The sequence below is a fragment of the Centropristis striata genome, chromosome 15, assembly GCF_030273125.1.
Source record: "Centropristis striata isolate RG_2023a ecotype Rhode Island chromosome 15, C.striata_1.0, whole genome shotgun sequence".
Classification (NCBI taxonomy): domain Eukaryota; kingdom Metazoa; phylum Chordata; class Actinopteri; order Perciformes; family Serranidae; genus Centropristis; species Centropristis striata.
In genome coordinates, this window is record NC_081531.1 from 12,516,085 (window position 1) to 12,540,024 (window position 23,940).

At 40.8% G+C, this 23,940-nt stretch overlaps 1 protein-coding gene across 1 annotated transcript in view; it reads left to right on the forward strand.

Annotated features, from left to right (window-relative positions):
- Window positions 1-13,487: 13,487 nt before the first annotated feature.
- The window catches only part of kctd16b (potassium channel tetramerization domain containing 16b), a 102,145-nt gene continuing 91,692 nt past the window's right edge, over window positions 13,488-23,940 (forward strand). The window contains exon 1 of the mRNA XM_059351456.1: window positions 13,488-15,103. Within this exon, the coding sequence (XP_059207439.1) occupies window positions 14,266-15,103 (838 nt within the window). The 5' untranslated portion in view covers window positions 13,488-14,265. The remainder of the gene's footprint in view (window positions 15,104-23,940) is intronic.

Genomic DNA, 23,940 nt, shown 5'->3' on the forward strand with positions numbered 1-23,940 from the left:
ATTCATTCGTTATCCCTAAACGCTTAGACGAACTCACATCGCGGGGTGCTGGAGCTGATCCCAGCTGACATTGGGCGAGAGGCGGAGTGCCCTCTGGACAGGTCACCAAACTATCAAAGTGCAGACATCCAGAAACCATTCATGCTTTCATTCACAAGTTAGAATGTTGGTTAGTTAGATGTGGGAGGAAGCTGGAGTACCCGGTGAGAACCCACGCTGACATGGTGAGACAATGCAAAGTCCACACAGAAGAGCCACACACACGACCCTCTTGCTGTGGCAAGAGTGCTAACTACTACTTCTTACGAAATATTATCGTCCCTTTTTAGATTGTAAACCATTGCATGATCAAAGTTTTAAACATCTAACATAATGTTGTGACATGGAACTACTTGTTTAGGTTTAGGCACCAAAACTACTTGGTTAAGGTTAGGAAAAAGATCAGGGTTTCGGTTCAAATAACTACTGCTCACTACTGGATGCAGTTATGTTTACTTATGCAAGTTCATTTACACATTAAAATCTCCTAGGTCATAGTACTGTGCTTGATTGACCCATCCACCACTCCACCTGCTGGCCTAAACGGACTGTGTCCATCGTTATCCTACATTGCTTCAGTCCCAGTTATAATTACTAGGGCCACTAGAGATGACCACCTAAAAAACAAATGTCAGTATAAATTATATATATAAGCTTCACCTCCTGACTCACATTCATTGCATGAATGAGTGCATTACTTTTCACATTTCACTGTGAATAATTGAGAACAGCGTGAATAAACAGCAGCTGGACTGTCGATATCTGACATTCCACAGCATCAATGAGAATGAGACAAGGAAATAAGACAACAAATGCAAAGAACCTTGAGCATAACTGATTATCATACTGGTCTCCTGTCCTTTAAGTCTGGATAAAGAAAGGGACAAAAACTAAAACTATAAAGCAACTCGTGACAAGCACAGTAAGTGAGAATTATTTCAAACTGCAAATGTAGCTGCAGACATAGCCGAGACTTGTAATTCCTGTCGTTCTTTGTTTGGGGTGACTTCCCACTGGACATTCTGCTTTCCTGATGAAATTACTGATGACAGGAGTGAATAGAGACCCACCACACGTTTAATTATACATCCTCTACTCACTATCTGTCGCCTTCACTTTCTCATACTGACAGAAATTATTCATTTTCACTGTGTGAACTTCATGCAGTTCTCTCTTGCTCATTTCATTAATCTTACTTTTTACAGTTTTTTATTTTAGTTTGTGAATGCTGTAGTCGATAGAAAGGTGGTGTGGTAAGTCGTGCATATGAATTCTATGAATATGTGAGTATACTATGTTTTCTGTACTTCAGCAATATCTTTACAGCATTAATAATACAGTATACTGCATATACTTTTAAGCATTTACAGTAATGATGATATTAGCTGAAGAGTAAAGCTTGATACTGCAACTTTATAAATGGGTTTTACAGTGCTAAGGGTTTTGGAGATTTGGCCCATTCAAAAGATTTTTCTCATATTGAGGACCTGTGGAAACCAAACCTTAATCCCAAGAGTCAGAGAGTAAACCATGGAAAATACTGGAGGGAGGGAGAGCGAGAGGGAGGAGGGTTTGTGCAATGTCACACACATTAACACTCTCCTACAGGCTCACAGAGGCAGAAACACACACCACGGGAGAGCTGACTATGGCAGTAAACTAGCACAGCTATCTAACCCCTCCACAGTGTTCCCACATGGCCTTTACGCGCTGGCAGAGGGAGAGCGGGTGCTTAGCAACATCTCATCTGCATGGTTTGCCAAATCAACAGGGTCAAGATCCTTTTAGGCTTAGAGAACTTCACTGCACTCTGCACCGCAAAGCAGTGGCCTCAGAGATGGAGTGTATGGTATGGTTATGCTTGAAGAAAAAAAAAATCTCTTCTCAAGGGTCAGTCTTTAGCCTCCAGGATTTCTTTTTCTTAAAACATGCCAATGTGAGGTGCATCTGTTTCAAGAACAGTTTATCTCAGGAATTTTTGTTTCAGATTTTCAAGGCAAATTGATGCTTGTATCAAGCATCATTTTATTTTAAACTGATGCCGGAATTAAAAAATGGGAAACCAATTGAATTGTACCTCAAGCAGATTGTCTTGTTCAACCAAATTTGCAGCACTAGTAAGTGCCTCCTGATTAGAATGTTATCAGACCATCAAATGAAAGTTATCAGTCCCGGCCAAAAAAATGGGTGACCACCTGCCGGTAGGCCAGTAGGTAGTTATCAGCTCATTTAATGGGCAGCTGTGTCAACTTGTTGTTAGCATCCCAGTCTGTTTTCCCCCATCCTTTCTTCCTCATGTGTTCATGTGTTGTGGATGTGTCTGAGTGTGTGCACCTCCTACTCCACGGGCCAGTCCCCGCCTCCACTCATCTTATTAACCACCTACTTAAACCCTGTGGCTCCTTTGAAGCGGCGCCAGTTCGTTCCACGTCATTTGTTGTGAGTAAGCTCCGGACACTCTTTTTGACAGTTTTGTCTATTGTGCTTATGCTTGTAAACCGTCTGTTTTTTTCTCGCTCGTTCCAGACCCTTCGTTGTCAATTTGGTTTTCTGCCTTTGTGGCCTGATTGTTTTTGTTCTTGTTTCCTCATGTGTAATAAAATTATTTTTGTAGCAGTTCAATTCACTACCGAACCTTAACACATGTGTTGTTTAGCTGTGCAAGGAAATCAAGTATAAGGCACAAAAAGTCAATCTTGTAGGCAAGAGGGGAGGAGGATGGGTCAAACAAACTACGACTTTCACCCAAGAGACCACGTCAAAGCAAAACTTGATTAATCAGTTAACATATACATGTCACATATTTATGTGACCTATGTAACTATGTCCCTTCCGGTGCTCAAGTCGTACTGGTAGCGCCTTAACTTCTGGCATTTAAATGCATCGTTTTTACTTCTAAAAACGTATATTTTAAACTCCTAACCAGGAAGTCTTTCCCCAAACCGTAGAGAAGTGGTTTGTAATGTGACTGTAAGGGAATTTGGCCTTTTAACTAAACGTAACTGCTTTGTTTTCAGAGAGCGATCCTTGCATGGGCCGATAAGGACCTTCTCAACCTGCCAGCAGGTGGAGCAGACCCCTACTTTCCCATTTGTATTCGTGAAAAGGGTTACTTTGTATGCAACTTACACAGCGGCGAGTTCAATATTAATAAGTGAAACAAAATCCTAAAACTTTTAAAGGTTTTTTTAGCTGTTTTTAATTTTGACTATGTTTTGCTGAATGCAACTGAAGAGTAAAACACAAAATGCTGAACTTTGTTTCCCCTTTCGGTATGACTTTAATGTGTATATAGGATCTGACATGTATCTGATTCAATGGTTACTCCGTACATACTCATCTGCGTCTGATGCAATCCAAGTAGAAAGATGAGTCACTATACACTTACACACACTCTGACTCAATGGATGTGTCTTGTTTCTTTTAAACAAATGAACAGAGATTTTTTTTTTCCTTCGCCACAGAGCTGTCAGATCCTCCACCCCCTCCCATCCTTTCACTACACCCACAACTTGATCCTGGCCAACTGCTTTCTGAGTCCCACATGGTGCAAATTGAATCAAACGCCAGCTACTGTACTGTAAGATACACATGAAAGCTGCTGGTTTTAACACTGCGTGCAAGTTTAAACGTCTATCTGAGTGCAAATGGATAATTCCTTTGTGACAAAAGTGGAGAGGAACATTAGATCTGGCTGGTATTATAACTTTTTTAGCAAGATTAGTGTTTGTCTCCATATGGAAATAAAGACTTATGTTGCTGATTCATCACTTCTGTATTATTTTCAACAGAACAAGAAATTATCTGTTTTATCTGAAACACAAGTTGGAGGAAGGAAGAGTAAATCTGTCAGATGTGGCAGCCCTAAAATCCAAACAACTGATTGTTGCATTACAATCCATCTGTCATGGGCCGAGCAATCATATCACACAATCACATTCCTGTCATGTATATTATCATTAACACTCCCAGATAGTTGTTTCAAAGCTGCAGCAGAAAAATTCAACCATGGATACAAAAAATAAATACTGCCTGTCATGAAGAAGATAATGATTTTACTTGTTTCTCCCTCATCATGACTCAAGTACTGTGTGCCCACACACAAGACTGATATCACAACAATGTGCCTGACAAATCAAAAGCATGAAATAATTTTCCTCTTCTTTATCAGCTTTGCTCAGTGGTGACCTAGGTACCCAGCTTTTGACCCCAGTGCATGCTGGGATAGGCTCTTGCCCATAGACTGTATATAAGTAATGGACGTAGTCACCGTGACATCACCCATTGGTTTGTGGACTGCCCGTTAGAGGCATCAAGTTCGGCGTTACACTCGTCGGCATCTTGCGTAGCCATATTGTGTCCGATAGGCAGAGCAGACCATATCTGGACTGTGGAGGATTGAGAGGGATCTGATCACTGACTACACACCTCTCTACAACCTGACTGAGAGAAGTCGCTGCTAATTCATGTTAGCATTAACTGGAGCATTAACTGGGAGGTTAATTTTGGCTAGCAAAACAAGAACAAAATGACAAAATACATTACTTACCTAAGGAAATTGAACAGCGACTCCTTGGAGTGTCTGTTAGTCCAACCAAACGCTAAACAAGACATTTCTAATTAACAATATGTTCAAATAAACTGTCATTAAGTCAAAATACAGTGAATGGGTCAAAGTTATGACATCAAACCGGTAAACATTTTTTTTCTTTATTGACACGTAGTCGTGGATACGCATTGCTTTTCTTGTTAGTGTTAGTGCCTGTCAATCAGAGGTTGCCACGCCCCAAATCATATGATTCTTTATCTTCTATTTTCTTCTAAATGGGGCCATTATTTACACTATTAACATCAAATTGTCTTGAAGAAGATTTTTTTACTAGCGATTGAGACCATAGTCTTGTCCAAAAAAGAAAATTCTGAGGTAATAAAGTTTTCTCATTTTGTATTGAAATGAATGGGCACAAATGCTTCTGCAGCCGCTGTCAGCGCCCCCTGTTAAGACACTTCCTGGTTTGCCTGCTTAGACCTGGAGGTTGCCGCCTGCTCCAGCCCCCTGCAACCCTTGACAAGATAAAAATGTGCAGATGGATGGATCAATTATCTGATGGGTTCTGGGGAGCCTGTAGTTGGCTTCTCTATCAGTAAACACGTCTTTGGAGAAATTTAAAAGCTATAACATCATCCTCGTTAAGAACTGAAGGAAAACATGGACTTGTTGTAATGAGTGAATGGATTGCTGGTATTGTAAGGGGAAATCAATGCATGACCATGGGTGTATAATGAGAACACAGACTGCAAATGGCTCCACTAGCAAATGTAGTAGTAATGATCATGCTCCATCTCTTTGTTATGCATCTGTTTGTGCCTTTGTATCTCTTTGTAGCCATTTGGTGCCTCCTTGTAGTTGTTTTGTGTCACTTTGTTATTGATTTGGTCTTTTGTCTTTCCCCCTTTTTAGTTACTTTGTGTCTCTTTGCAGCTGTTTTGCATCTCTTTGGTCTCTTTTTTTTAATCTCAAATTGGAGTTTTTTTGCGTCTGTACTGTTTACCTATTTTGTAGGTGAAGGACAGGGGGCTCTGGGCTTGTGCAGGATCACCCATTCAGTAATCCGTCCATTAACATGACCGATTTCTCGATCAGTGTTTTGGCCCATCCTGTTTTCTTCAAGATAAAAGCTATAATATATGAGACCAGTGATTTAGATCAATGGCCGGAGTTAATATAGAGAGGTCATTCATAGCTGAAAAACAAAGGATAAATAAATTAGTATATTGTAAATGTCCACACAACATTAACAAAGTCAAAAAGTGAAATAACCAAGTAGAAAAAAATCTGAGTGCTTACATCTGCAAATTGAAGAAGATATCTGAGTTACATACAGAACACAATAATTAATTCCAACTATTCTTTAAGTGAATCAAAACAAAATCTATAAATCTCATGCAGAACTGTTTAAAATGTTGTAAAAAGATGAGAATTTACTGTCATTCAAGCAAATATGTAAAGACTTAAAATTATGTTTTCATTTGGTTTTGAGTCCACAGAGAAAGAAAAACATTATAGAAATAGCCTGACATCAGTTTAGCATCATAATTTATTTACTTCTGCCAGCTCCACAAATTAGAAGTTACACATAAACAGCAGAGTAACTCGAAGCTCAGCTGGCTGCATCCAAAATAGCTTTGGATCCTCATTTCCCTGCTCTGTTTAGACTTGGCTCCAAGGATACATCCTCTATCTTGATGCCTTCGACAGTAGACAGTAACACACACACACCTGCACACAAACACACACCACACACCTGCAGAGTCAGTGCTAGTGAGTGGGATGACAGCTCTGCTGCTGCGTTGCTGGCCAGAAGACAAGCTGAGACGTTCAACTTCCCAGCTCTCCGTGGTGTCTTGCAGGCTTCTACTTATCCTGGCTCCAGGAGTCGCTTCTGTCCCTCACCGCCCTGCTCTGCTCCGGCTGCCAAAGCCCTTAATGTTTAGTGGGCTTCCTGTTAAATAGCCCTGTCTCCAGGGAGAAGCAGTGGACCTAGTTTTCGCAGGGAAAAGGCTGCCTCGGCCTGTGCAGGGAGTGGATGAGGAAGGGATTGAGGGGCAGCAAAGCAACAGAAAACAAGAAGAAACTCATTTTTTGAGCTGCTGAATTGGGCAGAAATCCAAAGATAGTCATTTTATTGCTCGGTACCCAGGAGAATATCACTCTGTAGCATTCACAACAAATATGCCCCCAATTTGTCAGTCTGATGGCATTTAGTCTGAACCATGGAGAAAATAACTTTCGACAAGAAACTGTTTGTATGTAGATCATGATACTGGTGCCTTCATTTGAGAGGTGATGATACAGTGCATCAGCTAAATCTACTTCCTCAGTTCAGCTGACTCCTTTAGCACATCTGAGTAAAAGTCATAAGAGGCTCAATGTTTGCAGCAATCAGCTAAAAATATCTTGTTTTGATACTAAATCTGGGGCATTGGGAGTTGTTGCTGATTCCCACAAGGACTTAATGGAGTTTATGTTTGAAGATCAATACTGCAGAGACGAGAAGTTTCTTAATGATTATCAGTTCAGGCTTCTATAATAGGCTGAAAACCTCGCTGAGCAGTCTTTGAAGACACAGCCGAGGTTGATGACTCATTGCATTAGTAGCTGGAGGTGTTGGAGCGTACCTGCTTAGTAGGACAGCAGGGGTTCAGTCCGGTCACCAGCCTCCCAAGATCATCTCATGGGAGAGAGCATCAGAGGAGTTTATCAGTCTCACGCAAAAACAGAATAAATACATTCATAAGTGATTCAAAAACACAAATTTATGTCAGGTTCATTCATGGACTTCCTAAAAAAATAACCACATAGAAGATTTCCTTACACAAGAACTGTATCTGCTTTAAAAAACAAAGCACGGCTCACTCTAAGTTATGTACAGTTTGCAACCTTAGTGATTCTCTTATGCATTTATTCATATTGTTATTTTAATTGTTCATTTAAATTCATTCAATTGTGAAATTGTAATTTTTACACATTTTGCTGCTTTCCCAGAGCAGTTTCACAGAGAAATATGTTCCCTGTTGCAGGAAAACCCTAATTACACTGACACATTTGGAAGCTGCCCAGAACATATCCAGTCTAATTTGATGGCTCCAATGGAATAAGTGGGCCTCAGGAACTTACTCAAGGGGGAAAATCTTTTTCTCCCTTCAGGACATATCTGCCAGTTTGCTTCTAACCTCGAGGCCACCACTGATACATGTTTTTTCACATTTAGCTTCTTTATTTCATTTAGCTCTCACTTTAAACAGTCAATGAGTGGATTTAAACATGTCAACAATAAAAAAGATTTTAGGTTTAGGATCAGAAGCTTGTATTTATGGTCAGGTCTGTGCTGGGCCATGCTCTTTTTCATGCTGCAAACCGTCACTGCATTTCAGAAACAAGTTCTGTGCCAGGCCCATGCACGTGTTTGGAACTGGTGACGTCCTCTATTAAATTATTTCAAAATCTTGGTATAGCATTGCTATGAAACCTATCATGCAAATTTTGGAATGACTGGACAAAACATTTCTAAATTTAAAGTCTGATTTTTATTATGCTACGCCCATTTACAGTGCCCCCTTTACGTTGATGATATTTGATAATTTTGTGGTTTGATAGAAGAAGAGAACAAGTGGAGAAGTGTTTGTTTAATGTGCATTTATTCCATCCGACGTCGGACTCATCTCTGCCATGCTTACAGAAGATGAATGAATGTGACAGAGACTGGACACCTTATATATGGTTGTCATGGCACGGTGCCAGTTATTTTGGACATTGCAAGTTGCTGAACATAGTACCTACATAGTCAACTTGTCCTTCAGATGAAACATATATGTGTCAGGTGTAGTCAAACTGGTCAGAGTGGCCACAGTTTATATGGTTAGACTGTCATAGCTGTGGTAAGTGTGTGTTCAGCATATCAATATCTTACTCAAATGTACAGTAGAACCAAAGTCTGTTCCTCAAAATACACGCATACCTAAGTATTAAGTGTGCTGACTTTACCAATGCATGCTGTGGAGAATTACTAAGAAATGCATACTAACAGTTTATTTGATTGAAACATTTAAAGTATTTTTCAGATACTTATGTGGACATATCCTGCATGTTCTGTGATGATTGGTCTAATGGTTGTGGAGTTAGGTCCACTTATGTGCTGAACCAAACCCTTTCAAAGGTTATTGGTGAATACTTTTAAAATTAGTTTTTTGGGTCACTTTTGATAACCTTGGTCCAGAAATAATCTGCATAAAATATGTTACACATCAGACCTACAGTTCAGGAGGAGATGTCTAAAATGTGTTTTTTTTTTTTTTTTTTTTTTCAAAATTCCGAATGGCACCAAATCTGGTGATGGGAACTTAAAGGCACATCTCAAAAAATTAGAATATCGTGGAAAAAGTTCAATATTTTTTGTCAGTTTTTTCAGAAAGTGAAACCTGTATATTTTATAGATTCATTAGACATAGAGTGAAATATTTCAAGCCTGTATTTCTTTTTTTTTTTTTTTAACTTTTTCAAGATATTCAAATTTTTTGAGATGTATCTGTAAGTGGTTCTTGATGCAAATATGTATCAGGTAAAGAGATGAATGTCTGTACCAAGTTTTGTGTAAATCATATTTATGGCATAGGAATTATGACTTTTCAATGTTTACAAATTACAGAGGCATTAGGGTTAAATGGCATGTGTGCGTCAAATTCAAATGTTTAGGTCGGCAAATTGGCTGATACTTGCTCTCTCATGCAAACCATGTACACACACGCATGCACGGATGATTTCAAAATAAACCATGTCATCAGAAAGTCTTCTCCATGACATCTACAATCACTTTACCCAAATACCATATTTTACCTGACAAACACCAACTGTGCCTCTGATTGGTTTTGTGGCTTCTCTCAATTTCAGCTGAATTTCCCCCTGCACACTTTTCTCCAGCAAAATTAAAAGTGACATTTAAAGTCGCTGCCTGTTGGAACTTTTGAAAAATATAAATAGCTGACCAAGTTTAAATAAGAAATAATAAACGTCCAAGTTTGAGGGATAGCTGAGGCTTACATAGAAACTCATTTTGGTAAATACTCTCTGAGTCAACTGAATTTATGCATTGAATGTCTGCCTGCTGTACTAGCAGATTTCCCATCTAAGGCCTGGCATCATTCAGTGAGGCTGTAATGAGAGATGGAAGTGGAAGTAGTATGCTGTTTATTTCAACCATCTGTGACCAGCCTGAAAATTCCCTTTAATAGTTTTCTCTGACTGCACAGGAGAGAAAATGACTGCACCGCGAGTTGATCTGTGTCAAAAGAAGCGCTCGCGATTTCTTTCCTTGGGAGTGTAAGACATGGATTTCTTTTGCAAGAGAAAAAATTAAAAATCTTTCTGATATTACGTCTCTCTTGGAAAATCGATGAATGATTAATGTTGCCGCCATGCTCGTGGAGTTAATATTTTATCATATTTTGTATCGACTAATATGAAAGTGAAAAAAGTCTTTTCAAAAATATAAAACAGCAAAAAAGAAAGAAATAAACTAAAATAAATGTCAGAGCCTGTTTGATGTAAATATGTCTGTCCTTTTTGCTTTGGGATTTGTTTCACTCACTGAAAAAATGGCATTTCTGATCTTCCAAAATGTCTTTTCAAACAAGATGTTTTCCAGTCTATGTTGATTTATTTTGAAATGCATGTAACCGTCGGCTCTGGTGATGGTCCTGCTGAATGTTTTGCAAGCTTTTATGCCATTAAACTAAGTGCTCTTTGGGGACTGAGAGAGCTGAGTTCAAATAAATTGTGTTGGCCCTTACAGCTGGTCAATCACGTGGCCTTTAAATAGCAGCACAGCAGGGAGTGGTGTAGTGGCTACATGTATTTATGATGAAGCTACCAGCATGGCCTACTTCTGGGTGACTGCTCAGGTCCCAGCCGGGCACACCTCCTCTCCCTCTCTGTCTTTTATTCACTTGGTTTAATATCTCTCATACCCTTTCACCATTTCTCTCCTGCAGGGTCAACTCTGCCTGAGTGGATGGTACTCCTCCTCTTCTCCTGGGTGTGGTTTCTCTGTCTGCCGGTATCTTCCATTATATTATTTTGGATTAGAGTATTTATGCCACTGCAGCCAGGTGCTCATCTCTCTCTGACTCTGCCCTGTTCTAGGCTTCTCTGTCCCCAGTAAGGTTTGGTTTGGTTTGATTTAGGTTGTCCTTTGCCTTTGTTCCCCACTATCAACACTTGCACACTCACACTTCTCACTCATGCACACCCGACACCACTGATACCACTGCTTCTACACACTCCATAACATCAAATCCTTTATGATTGTTTAATTTGGTCTAATTTGGTTTAATTTCATTTAATTTAATTTGATTTAATAAAGAATTGTTTCAACCGATGTGCATGGTGTGGACTCCCTTTTTTGCCATTACTCTCAAAGCTAGACCATGACACTGTGAATTGGATTGAATTTGGGGTATGATTCCTTTGATTCATGACTCAATATGGCTGACTATTTACTGTCTTAAAATCACCCATTCTATAAAGTGTGTCTGGCACATATGGTGTACTGATTATATTCTGGTTGGTAAAATATGGAGCTGCAACTGTTTCAAGTTTGAAAAATATTTTTCTGCCTTTTTATAATTCTTTGAATCACTGCAAGACACCAGATCACAGAAATGTGCTTCAATAATTTCACTATTTACTATTATTTATTACATTTGGGAGAGAGTGTGCATTAACATTACATTTAAAAATCTGGGAATGCTAGAAGGCAAGCTTTTAAAATTTCCATTTTTAAAAAAGTATTCAGAGCATCATTGAGATAGTGAAAACATATCCTAAATTGGGATATAGGGAAGAATTTATACTTTAGGATACATACAGGCAGAGATGGAGTTGAAGTCTTTGTTTGCTGATTTTCCACTAAAAATGATGGCTGATATTGCCGAAGTGCCTCCTAGCAAGAACAACAAATTCCTATTGATTCCTCCACCTACAACAATGTGTATGATGCAAGTGGCTGCCTACATCGCTCTCCCTTTGTAAACTATGGTTAACACACAGCTAAACAGACTAAAATATAATTCCAAAATGTAAAATAGAAAAGCAGTGGCATCGTGTCCTTAGAGGAAGAACACAGATAGGGAAGGAATGCCAAAAAAAATGCAGTTTTGCTCCAGGCAAGGTTGGTTTAAAGTGGACTGATGAAAGCCAAAGGAAAATAAAAGCACCATAAAGGCAGCAGGCTGTAATAAGAGCACTGTTTAGTATGAACTAGGCTTTCTGAGATGAAGCAGACTTTGTATATTTTATATTTTTTCCCCACAGTATTTGTATATCATATGCCTTTACATGGCCCTGCATCTTGAGCAGATGGTGGATGATTGTATTGCACTAATGCTCGAATAGTTGTCTTGTTTTTTGATTTATATAAAACTGAATTCTGTAGAAATGTCATGCAAATAATCCTGCACCTCATAATAGCAAATCATATGGTAACTTCATCTCATGACTTTAATGTGTTTTCATTGTTTTATTTTATTTTATGTGTGTGAAGCATGATGGACTTACTGTGACTTGTCAGGGATTGAATTTAGAGCATGATTCCTTTGATTTGTGAATCAATATGGCTGACACAGACTATTTACTACCTTAAAATCACCCATTCTATAAAGTGTGTCCTGTATTTATGCTGTACTTTTTATGTTTTGGTGGGTGAATGCAACTGTTTCAAGTTTGAAATGATTCTGGTGATGATTTTTCTGCCTTTTATTATTTCTTTGCAAGACACCAGATAACCGATATGAGCTTCAATAATTTCATTATTTACTATTATTTATTTGATTTGGGAGAGAGTGTGCATTAACATTAGATTTAAAAATCTGTTTTAAGATTTAATTTTAAGCATCATGTACTTATGACTTTTCTCTGTGAGGCTCTGTCCATGGTGCTGAAACAAGAAGTCTGTGCACGTCACCACACAAACAGAGGGAGGCGCTGTTGTTCACATTACAAAGCCCAAGACGAAAAAAAGAAAACCCATCACATAATGTTACAACTCACTGCCAGTCGTTTATCTGGGTCTTGAGTATAGATTTATCTTTAAGGGATTTTAATTTTTAAAAGGATCTTCAAAATAAAAACTACAAACATGTTGTTGTCAAAATGCAAAACTGGGAACAATACTCACAGCCAAAATATACCCTGTATTTACATATTCAAAACGAAATGCCATGCAAATGGATTCAAGCTGGGGGTCAAATTGCAGCATTGTGAGCGTTTAGCTTATTATAATAATGGCACAAAGATGGATGCAGGCAGCAATTCCACGACTCGGTGCTGGAATTGCTGTGAAACTTACATTTCAAACAGGGGCATGCAGTTATTTAACCTTTGACTGCACTAAGTCTTTACATTTGCATGTTTTGGGGGGTAATATTACACATTATATGTAATAAGATAGCAAAGTGTGATATATATGAATGTGGGGCTTTCTTGTCAATAGAACTGGTTTATGTTTAGTGGTTATTGGGAATCAGTGAGAGAGACTTTTCCCACCCAGCAGCCTACTGGAATCACTCCATATAAGCCTCCAGTATAGCCTGTGTGTGTGTGTGTGTGTGTGTGTGTGTGTGTGTGTGTGTGTGAGAGAGAGAGAGAGAGAGAGAGAGAGAGAGAGAGAGAGAGAGAGAGAGAGAGCGTGTGCGTGTGTGTAAGAAGGGGGAGCAGCCGTGAAGACACCACCCAGCTCTGTAGGGGAGGGGAGGCGGTGCGGGAGTGTGGAAGGGAGGGTGAGGAGAGAGGAGGAGGGAGGGGGTGAGATGCTCGTTTCAGCACCGCGGACAGCTCCCGGTAAGAAGAGCCAGCAGCAAAAAAGAGAAAAATCTAAAACTGAGATTTTTTTTTTCTTTTTACACCTCCACAACAAAACTAAGAATATATATATTTTTTGAGGAGGGGGGATTAGTTTCATTCAGCCCGGATCAGGCGAGATATTTGTAGTGACAGGCTACAGACAAAAGCATTACAGGACTCCCGAGGTTTGCGTGCGCAATCCCTGCGAAGTTTCTCGCCACTGAAAGGGATTCTGCCTCCAGCTGCTCTGCACAGCCCGGAAATCTGCTGGTATTCAAGGGGAAGTTGAAGAGAAAGTCAGCACCTGCTCCTGTTCGGACTATATCCTACAATAAGTTGCTGGACTTGTTTTATTCACTCAGTTCTGCTGCGTAATTATCTGGCAGTGCGTGCGCAAAAGGATTTCTATTTGTTGGATAATACTTTTAGTGCGTAAAAGGCGAGCAAGTTTCTTTTTCATTCGGTGTTACAGGCTTTCTACCGGTCCTCCCCTGCCCCTGAGGCTTTGATGAGCCCGGATACATCTCTCCTCTCTCGCTGCACTGATTCTTCCCTCCTCCCAGTCACCCATCTCAGCCTCCTTTCCATTTAACATCCACAGAGGGAGAGGGACGCCCCGGACTGCAATCTTTCCCCCATTTTCAACAAGACTGGTAGGTGATAGTGGCCATGGAGCGGTGAAAAATGCGTAATCAGACTGTTGTAGGACGAAGTTGGAGGCCCTGCATGAACACAGAATAGGCGAGGAAACAGCTTAGGAACTTTTAACACCCTGATCCATCGTTTTTTCTATATTTTTTTAGTCTTGTGTAGCCTGTGTGTAGCTCTTCATGACGGAAAGGATGGCGCTGAGTGGGAACTGTAGGACTAACCCCAAAGAGCAAGCATCAGTTCAGAACAGTTTCCCAGATGTGGTTGAATTAAACGTAGGGGGGCAGGTTTATTACACGCGTCACTCAACTTTGGTGGGCACCCCGAATTCATTACTCGGTAAGCTGTTCTCCTCCAAAAAAGACGCATCGAATGACTTGGCGAGAGACCCCAAGGGCCGTTATTTCATCGACAGAGACGGGTTTTTATTCCGGTATGTGTTGGACTACCTCCGAGACAGGCAAGTCGTGCTCCCGGACCACTTCCCGGAAAAAGGGAGGCTCAGGAAAGAAGCGGAGTACTTCCAGTTGCCCGACTTGGTGAAGCTGCTGACCCCTGATGATATCAAGCAGAGCCCGGACGACTTCTTCCAAAGCGACTATGAAGACGGGTCCCAGAGCAGCGACCACCGGCAGTGTCCGCCGCCCTCTCTCGTCCCCGCGGACAGAAAGAGCGGCTTCATCACGGTGGGGTACCGGGGGTCGTGCACCATGGGCCGGGAGAGCCAAACCGACGCAAAGTTCAGAAGGGTGCCTCGGATACTCATATGCGGGCGCGTGGCCCTGGCCAAAGAAGTTTTCGGGGAGACCCTGAACGAAAGCCGGGACCCGGACAGGACCCCGGATCGGTACACCTCCCGGTTTTACCTCAAGTTCAAGCACCTGGAGAGGTCTTTTGACATGCTGTCGGAGTGCGGGTTCCAAATGGTGGCCTGCAACTCGTCAGTCACTGCCTCGTTTGTCAGCCAGCACACAGAGGACAAGATCTGGTCCAGCTACACAGAATACGTCTTTTACCGTAAGTGACACCTTTCCTTTTTACTACAGGCAGGTTAAAACTCACACATTGCTCACACACAAAGTTGGAACGACCGCTAGAAGGCGCACTTGTTTTACTGGTCCTGTGTGTGAGCAAGAGACGTGATTATTGGGGTGGATGGGCGTTTCTTGCATCCCATTTTGAACGATGTGGGTGTATTGAATACTTCAGTGTGGTGACTGCTCCAGACAGTGTGATCAGAGTTGCTTTAACCTGTTACTGTGACCTATATTTCCTGAAATGTGCCACCTTTTTTTTTGGACAGGACCAAAATATTTAAAAAACAACATAGAACATTTCCATGACAAACACAGAGGACTTAAAGTTGTTTGTATCCATGACCTTGGTTAAATGCACATACAAACACAGAGTCAAACTTACATGCTTCATTAGTTTCTGAAGTTTGTCTGAACCTTGTGGAACAGAACCCATTAAAGATCACTCTTTGCTTTTGCCAAAGTGTTGATACATCTCCTTGGAGGCGATGAAACTTTGGCAGCAAACACGTAACTGACTTCATACTCTGATATCAGTGTGTTTTAACCTATTACAGCATGTTGCAGCATTCGGTACGCTCTTGCAGGCTACTTTATATTTCACAAGATTTAACCAGATTTTTAAAAATAATTTCACTCCCATCTGAGCCACGGCAATCGTCAGAGCAATGATTTGTCCACGCTTGCCATTTCTCATCTTGGTGCAATTTTCTACTCCACCTCCTGTCTGCTTTCATCCATCCAATCCTTTCAACTTTTTGCACTTCCTTCTGGCTTTTCCTTATTCCTTCCATTTCTCCATCCCCACTGCTCACTGGCTGGCAGGAATCTGGCAAGAGCAGCAGTGCAAAAGAAATCATTGTGACTTTTAAATTAGCTCCTGTAAGATTTTTTTTTATGATGCAACAAAATAAACTATAATTCTCTGATCTGACAGGGTATAATCTATCACAAACTCGTTGCCATAAAAGAGACAGAGAAGAGGTGCTGCTATAAATGTGCTTTACCTTTTAGTACCCATATAAAGCACTTTGTTATGTGTTACAAGACCAAAACTTTTCTTGGAATAAGCCTTAGATCACTGACAGTGGCTGTTTTTCACATTCATGCAAGATTGTGAAAAGAACACTAAAACAGGCATCTAAAGATGAAACAAATGCCTTTATTTTTCATATGTAACCTTTAAGGAGACACCATTCTGACCACATACCGAAAGGTGAATGGGTGAGTGCCAGACAAACCATGACAGAAGTAGAAACACTCTGCTCTTTATCATTATCTGACACTTCCTAACTGTTGACATGCTGTAATATATCATATCCCTTTGGGCAAAACAGTTGCAGCTCTTTGTTCTGTAAATAGATCCTTTTGCCCACACAAGCCCTTTGAAATTTATTTTTTGCAGCGGGTATGTCTTGGATTAATACATATTGCATATAAAGACCCCAGTTTTGGTCATAGATATAGTTCCCATGGCTACAACAGTAAAAGCATTTTAAGACATATATGGACATGTGTGTTTAAAATCCCCAAATATAAATCAAGTCTTGTTACATAAGTGAGATACTGTGCAACAAATGCACACTGAGCTCAATACTGCTGCAAATAAAGCTGGAGAAGCTGCCAACAGAACTGAGATCAATGTGTCAAGGCAGCTATCATGATATCCATTAATAACATATATGAATAGAATCTCTCAGAGGCACAGAGGTGTGAAATATATGTTATATATTTGCCCTTAAAGAGATAACAATTGTTATATGCAGCATCACTTGTGGTCCTAAACTTTCTTATCAAACTCAAATATTATCAGACAATTTCAGTACTTTTGGCAATTGATTCAGTTGATGCAGTTCCATATCTATAGGAATTGAAATATTAATAAAGCAATATGAATTAAGCATGTTCTAGCATTAAACATTGAGCTACCATCTGACCTGAAGAAGAGGATGCAGCCCTAAACGTCACTTGCTAAAGTGTACTTATAAATTGCACCCAAGGGAGCTGCACCTTTATTCATATTTTCATTGTGCCAGCACCTGCCTTGAACTATGTCTGGATGTGCAATCACTATGCATTGTTTGTCATATTTATGGGAAACATTTTTTAGTGTGAGGCAAAGGACATCTAACCCAGTTCTCTCATGGCTTTGCTGCTTTATTTCAGTGCCCAGGCGTCCAGATGTTTGGCAAGTAAAACAGCTAAAAAGACTATTTTGTAGTTTGCCATGTGAGTTAAGTTATAATTTATGGTGTTCTAGTATTATCTATGAAATTCTTTTCATCCCCAAAAATATATTTTCTTTATCTTGTTCCTGGGATGGGGGCCAGGGCTGCTGGTTAGAAACCACTGAGCCATGCATAGACCACCACCATAGGGAAAACCACTGCCAGCGCAACAAATCACATAAGTCAAATGATCAGATGGTCATAAAGCAAAGAGGAATAAAAAAAAAAAGAACCAAAAAAAAAAAGATGAGAGTGATTCGCTGGGCTGGCTGCAGGCTAAATGAGCTCTGCATTAATGGCCTGCATGAAGCAGCTACGATGACTGGATGGCTCTTGGCTCTTATAACCCCCAGAAGTAGCGCTAACAAGCCAAATTAAGTGGTGATGGGGGCTATTGACACACACACTAGAAATACACACACACACCTTGCTTATCCAATATCTGGCAGTGTGTCTGTGGGTTGCCTCTGCAGGTCTCTTCTTGCTTACCGGCAAACAACAACTGCTTCCTGGCTTTGTTGACAAATGTTCTGCTTGTTAGAGGGCGCACTCTCAAAGGTGAGGGCACAGTGGCAGATGTGTTGGGCCTATATGTCAACACACGCGGTCACACAAAAGACTATCGCACTCCCGCAGAGGCAGACGCATGCATACAAGCTGAGGTAGTCATAATCACAGAGGCACACACACACACACACACACACACACACACACACACAGACACAGGTTTGGCATGCACACACTCGGAATCGTGCAGGGAGTTTGTTAAATGCTGCAGTCACCCAGTGGATTAAATGTAGTCACTGACAGTCTCTTGTTTATCTGCCTGTCACATTTTTGGCGCGCTCGTCTTCCCCTTCTCCCCATCCTCGCCCTCCTTGTCTTTTCTCTCCCTCTTCTCCTTTCATGTCTTCTCATTTTGCTCTAGTCAATCATACCCGGCTTTTCTCTCTTGTCTCGTTTCCCGCCCTCCCCCTTTTCCAGCTTCATTTTGCTCTGTGCGCCGCAGGGGCAAGGAGCAGCGTGGCGGCACCAGTTGCCTTTACATGCCTCACTGCTCCGTCACGCCTCCTGTCTCACTTCTTATTCATATCTCTGTCTGTCTGCCTGTCCGTCTCCATGATTGTTTATTTACCTTCAACTTCAGCTGTCTCATTCTACATTTTAGGCATGTTGTCTGCTTCTTTGTGCCTCTCCTTATTATACATCTGTCTTTCTTATTTCTTTGCCCTCGATCGGCCACATTGGACGTCCTAAAGCCTTGAGCGTTCTGATTGGACCGCACAGGGTATTCAGTCATGTTGAGTAAGATTCCAAACCGCAGGGAGCAAAAAAAGCTCAGTTCAAAGGAAACTGTGATCTGTATGGGAGAGAATTGCACAACAATTCACCAGTTCACTCAAAGTTGACAAGCAAGATTACCCATCAGCCACTGCGACAGGCTTAAGGCAGTGAGTTGAGACTTCAAGAATAAGACGAGACCTGGCATTAACTTTGTGCACCGTTCAAAATGATCAAGGCTGATTACATAATACATGGTCGCCCATAAAGTTGGAATAATTTTGTTTTCAGACCCAATCTTCTGTTAATTGTGGTTTCATTTCATTTATGTTTGGAAGAGATTGATTAATAAAGTTTGAGAAGATAGAAACTTTATCTGTCAAGAAAAATAAATTTTCACAATCATTTCATGGAAAGAGGTAAAAAATATTGTATTCCAACTTTATGAGCGACCGTGTAATAAAATGTAAATAATTAGCATTTAATAGCACAAACTAATCTTTAAATAATCTGTATAATATTCATCTTTTCAGGAATGACAGCTTGTCATCCAATCACATTTTTCCTCAAGTATAATAATGCATGAATTTGAATACATTTTGTAATGGTATACTGTTTTGTTTTAATAAATTCATTATTTTAAAGGATGTTCCAATTGGAGGAATTTTGTCAAGGGGATTTTCCATAACAGACATTCCCTGAACATGGCACAGGGAGTATGGAGTACTTTGTATGTACACTGTGGAACAGATCGAGCTTTTAAAACGGTTTAGGGAACGTCTCTTACTGTTTGACCTTGACAATGCCCCTGTGCAGAATGTGAAGTCCTTAAAGAAATGATTTCCCCTTCTTGCCCTGACCGTAACCTCACTGCACATCTAAGAATTAATTGGAACATCAGATGCAGCCTGGGCCTTATCATAACATCAGTGGCCAACCTCGCTAATGCTCTCATTGATGAAAGGGAGCAAATCCTTGCAGCCAGATTCCAAAATATTGTGGAAAGCCTCTCTAGAAGGCTGTTTGGTATCATATGAATGCCATTTAATAATTACATGTGCAGCAACCACAAATTGGTGTAATGTGCATGTGTCCACATATTTTTGGCCACATTAACAAGCTGAAAATTGGATAACATCAGATCCAGAAACAGGTTTTCACATACAAAAATGTGTTCTGCTGCATAACATAAAGGTAAAGCTCTTAAGGGCACAACAACAGTTTCCATTTCCAGTTTTGACTGACACAACTTCCACTTACAAGTTTCATGTTTCTCTTTGCCAGAAGCCCGAACCACCTTTATCTCTTCAAATCCTCTTTCTGCTTGTTATCTATCTTGCCGGATTCTACACTCTCTTCTCTGATTAGACCTATCAATCTCTTTTCTGTTTTTGGCTATTCAAATTCAGGATGGCCTCGGAAACCGCAGAAGGCAAATGTATTTACCAATTTGTTGCATGGCTGGAGTGCCTGATAATTAATCATCACTGTTGACAGTTGGTTCTGTGGTTTCCACCGCAGGGCCTGACAGAGCCGACCGCAACAGAACCATCCAACAACACCTCGTGTTGCAAAAAAAGAGAAACATTTGGAGAGTCTGTTGAGAGGAGAGGAAAATCACTGTTTTTTGGGCTTTTTTGTTGTTGTTTTTTCACCTCAGCTCTACATCCCAGAGTGTGTGTCATTACAAATGGCCATTTTCATATGACCACATGTGCTGGTGCGTGACACACTGTGCCATTAGCTTGTTACAGATGGGTTACTCCTTGTGCCGCAAATGTGTTTTGGCAGGTGGGAATAAAGGGGCCGTGGTAATGGCGGTGGTGTTTCTATGTATGTGTGTGTGTGTTAATGCGTGACCCATGTTGCACTACCTGAGGCATTTGCACACCCGTTGAGCCGCTGGCTAAACACACCTGCACACCACCACCCCCTCACACACACACACACACGCACACGCGCACACACACACACACACACACACACACACACACACGCACTCATCACCATATGAAACTACATTACACTCATCCTGCGAGCGTCTCTCGGCCCAGTCGGTGACGACATTAGCAGCGGCGGTCCCATGCTGCAGGCCTGTAGGAAGTGATTAGCCGAGGAGCAGACAGGCCATGACAGCTCTGAGGAGAGTCTTGATAGGGACAGCTGCTACCCTGGCCTCGGCTCCACAGGGGAGTCCACCACCACACACCTCGACTTTGCATTATTAAGGCTGAGACAAAAAGGAGGAGCAGGTTGAGAACACGGTTTGATGGATAAAAATACTAATATTTTCTTGCTTCTGTTACTATGACTACTGGTGATGCTACTTCGATAGGGGAGGAAAGGAACACAGGAATGAGTTCTTAAACCCGGAAGTAAGATAGCATTTTAGCGCCCTGGGGTCTGACCTCTCAAACTCAATGAGGATTTTGAATGGTTTTGTAGTTAGCTACCTGAAATAAGGTCTGTGGTTAACACAAGCTGAAGAGATATTTGCATTTTGTTGTAGGAGATAAAATACATTAGTAAATACCCCCATTTTGCAAGTTTTTACATGTCCTTAAAAAAGGCGGTTGCTAACAAGTGGCTAAATCAGACTACAGTGGTTGTCAGGGACATGAAACGTCATCATGACGGGAACTCTCTCATTAGTCCACCTTACAGCCTCTAGTCATGTTTTTCAGTGTTCTGGCAAACTCTTGTTGTAATTGTAGAATTTGGTTAATAAACAATTTATTAGGTTACAGATTCGCTAGCTTGTCAAAAGACGGTAGAGACGTTTAAGTCATGCTACTGTGGAGTAGTTCGCTATAGCATATCGTTAGCTTTTCACTTCTGTCGGCTGCATTAAAGCTTCAAACATCATAAAAGTGGTGTTCATTTGTCAAAATTATCCTGCTGAACAAAACGCGTAAGCATCAGAAACGTGTGTTTGCCACAGAGCTAATTTTCAGCCATGATCCAAAATCAAATGCAATAAACTCACAAGCCAATTCTCAATCGACCCCATAGCAATGCTAACTTGTGGATTGACCTACAAATTTAGGTAATTTTATTTGCTCTCTATTACTACTTCTACTACAATTACACTTCTACTTAAGCTGTCAATATTATAATGCTAGTGCTATTGCTGTATTTGATACTGCCATAACCACCAGATTGCTGAGGCAGCTTTCACCGTAGAGACCCAGGCCTGGATCTGAGCACACATAACCCCAAAGTCCAGTTTGTTTGATTAGTGTGACCAGTACTTACACCACCTGGGGATGGTTCCCGATCCATGCCTGGGCCCAGCTGAAAATTGGGTTTTCAAGTCGGTTCATGTGTCCTTGGGTATTGTCGCATCAGGTATGAAAAACAACTTTACCATCACCGTAGTGAACATGAGTGGCAGTCAGTGAAGAGAGCGGTATTTCCGAATGCCGCTTATCCCCTCCGATAGCTGCATGCATTTCATTCTCTGAACTGCACAGCCATTGGTGATAAAGTAGGAAGGCGGGCAAGAGTGTCATTCGTCACTTTGCATCATGCAAAGGTCGTCTCAGGTATGGGCTTGTGATGTTATGATTAGTGCCCTTTTCTGTCATGTTACAGCAAGGTACAGAAATGTTGCTAAGATGATGATATAGGTTTACTTGGATACTGAAAAACATGACTGAAGTTAAAAGCTGAGCAGTGAAAGAGTGGAGAGAGGAGTAATTGTGAGTCATAAGAAAAAAACACTAAAAGTATTGCCACTGCTATAACAAGCACTCATAATACAAAGACTTTTGATTATTTGTGTTGTAGATTTCAAAAAACTTTTTTTTGCAAGTTTTATTCAAAAGGCAGTTTGGATTTGAAAAAAATTATGTCTTATGTCATGAAACCACAAATACAAGCATGAAACTGAAAATTAGCATAATGTGTCCTCTTTAAAACCACTTCATACAAGAGTACAAAAAAAATAATGTAATAAGTCACAAAAATAAACATAAATCACCAGGAAATGCAGTAAAATGAAGGCTAAGAAAATAAAAGAAGCTCAGGTTAAATTATTGAGATTGTAAGAAGGCTTTATAAAAAAGAGAATATGACACATATAGCCTCTTCAAGTGTATGTGCTGACCCTGTGGAACCTGGGCGATTGTTTGCAAATGGGTCTATGTAGTAGTCGTTATTTAAAAATCCTTTTGCATCTCGCTGCTGCCTTTCATAGTGATATCTTGCTTTGGAGAGTTGATATAGCAAGATAAAACTGGCATAAGCTCGCCTCTTTTTCCAGTAGGAATCAGAGCTGCTGCATTTTCGACAAGCTTCAGGCGAGGAAGAGACTTTTGACTGAGTCAAGAATACAGAGAATTGTAAAGAAATGAAAGCACAGATGACCCTATCACCTCTACACCGAAACGATAAAAAAAACGATTTACACTGAGAATATTCTTCAGATACAAGAAAGTAAATTGAATACTGTTTGTGCAAAAAAAGGAGGCTAATTTTAAGTAGCAATAGCGAGTAGAAAGGGAGAAAGCGAGGTGAGATATGATCTTTGGATGGCAGCAATGCAAGAAGTGAGTGTGATTGAAAGTGGGAGTAAACAGAAAATGAACTCAATTTTCACTTTTCGAATAGAGTGTGCTCACCTTTTCAAGATGATAGAAAATAAATTATAGAAAATGTTAAAGCAAGTCAGTTAGAAGAAAATTCTTTACAGGGAAATAAACAGAGGGTAACCTTATCCTGGAACAATATATTTGTTTGCATTTATATTGCTGCTGCTTGGATTGATTTTGCATCAGTGCACACGGTGGGAGGTGTGAAGGAGTTGCATGAGAGTAAGGGGAGGACAGTATAGAAGAAATGATGGATAAAGGGCAAGTGGGTCATATGGAAAGAAGATAGACTTTCTTGTTTGTCTAGCCTCCCCTTGACCTTCTCCCCTGGAAGCTTAGTGTAGCTACGTACCGTTGATTCCCATAATCCCCAGCCTCCGGAGGATATGGGGAACTACAGAGCTGTGGGAGAGAGAGAAAGAGAGAGAGTAAGAAAAGAGAGTGAACACCGGAGCGTCAACAACAAGCTCCCTTAAGCCCTCTGCGACTCCCTCCTCTCCTTGCCGTCTATCAGCCCATTTTCTCCTCCTGTATGACTCTTGACACTCTATTCTCTCTCCGGTGGTAGGCACAGTTGATATAATGCTGATGCTCTTCTCCTGTTGTGTTGGAATAAGTGCTTTGCGGTGCGTCGAGGTGTGGAGCGTTGCCATAATGACAGAAACTGCAGCTGGAGAGCCTCTTCACTCGCTCAACCCACCGGCTGGCTGCTGCAATGC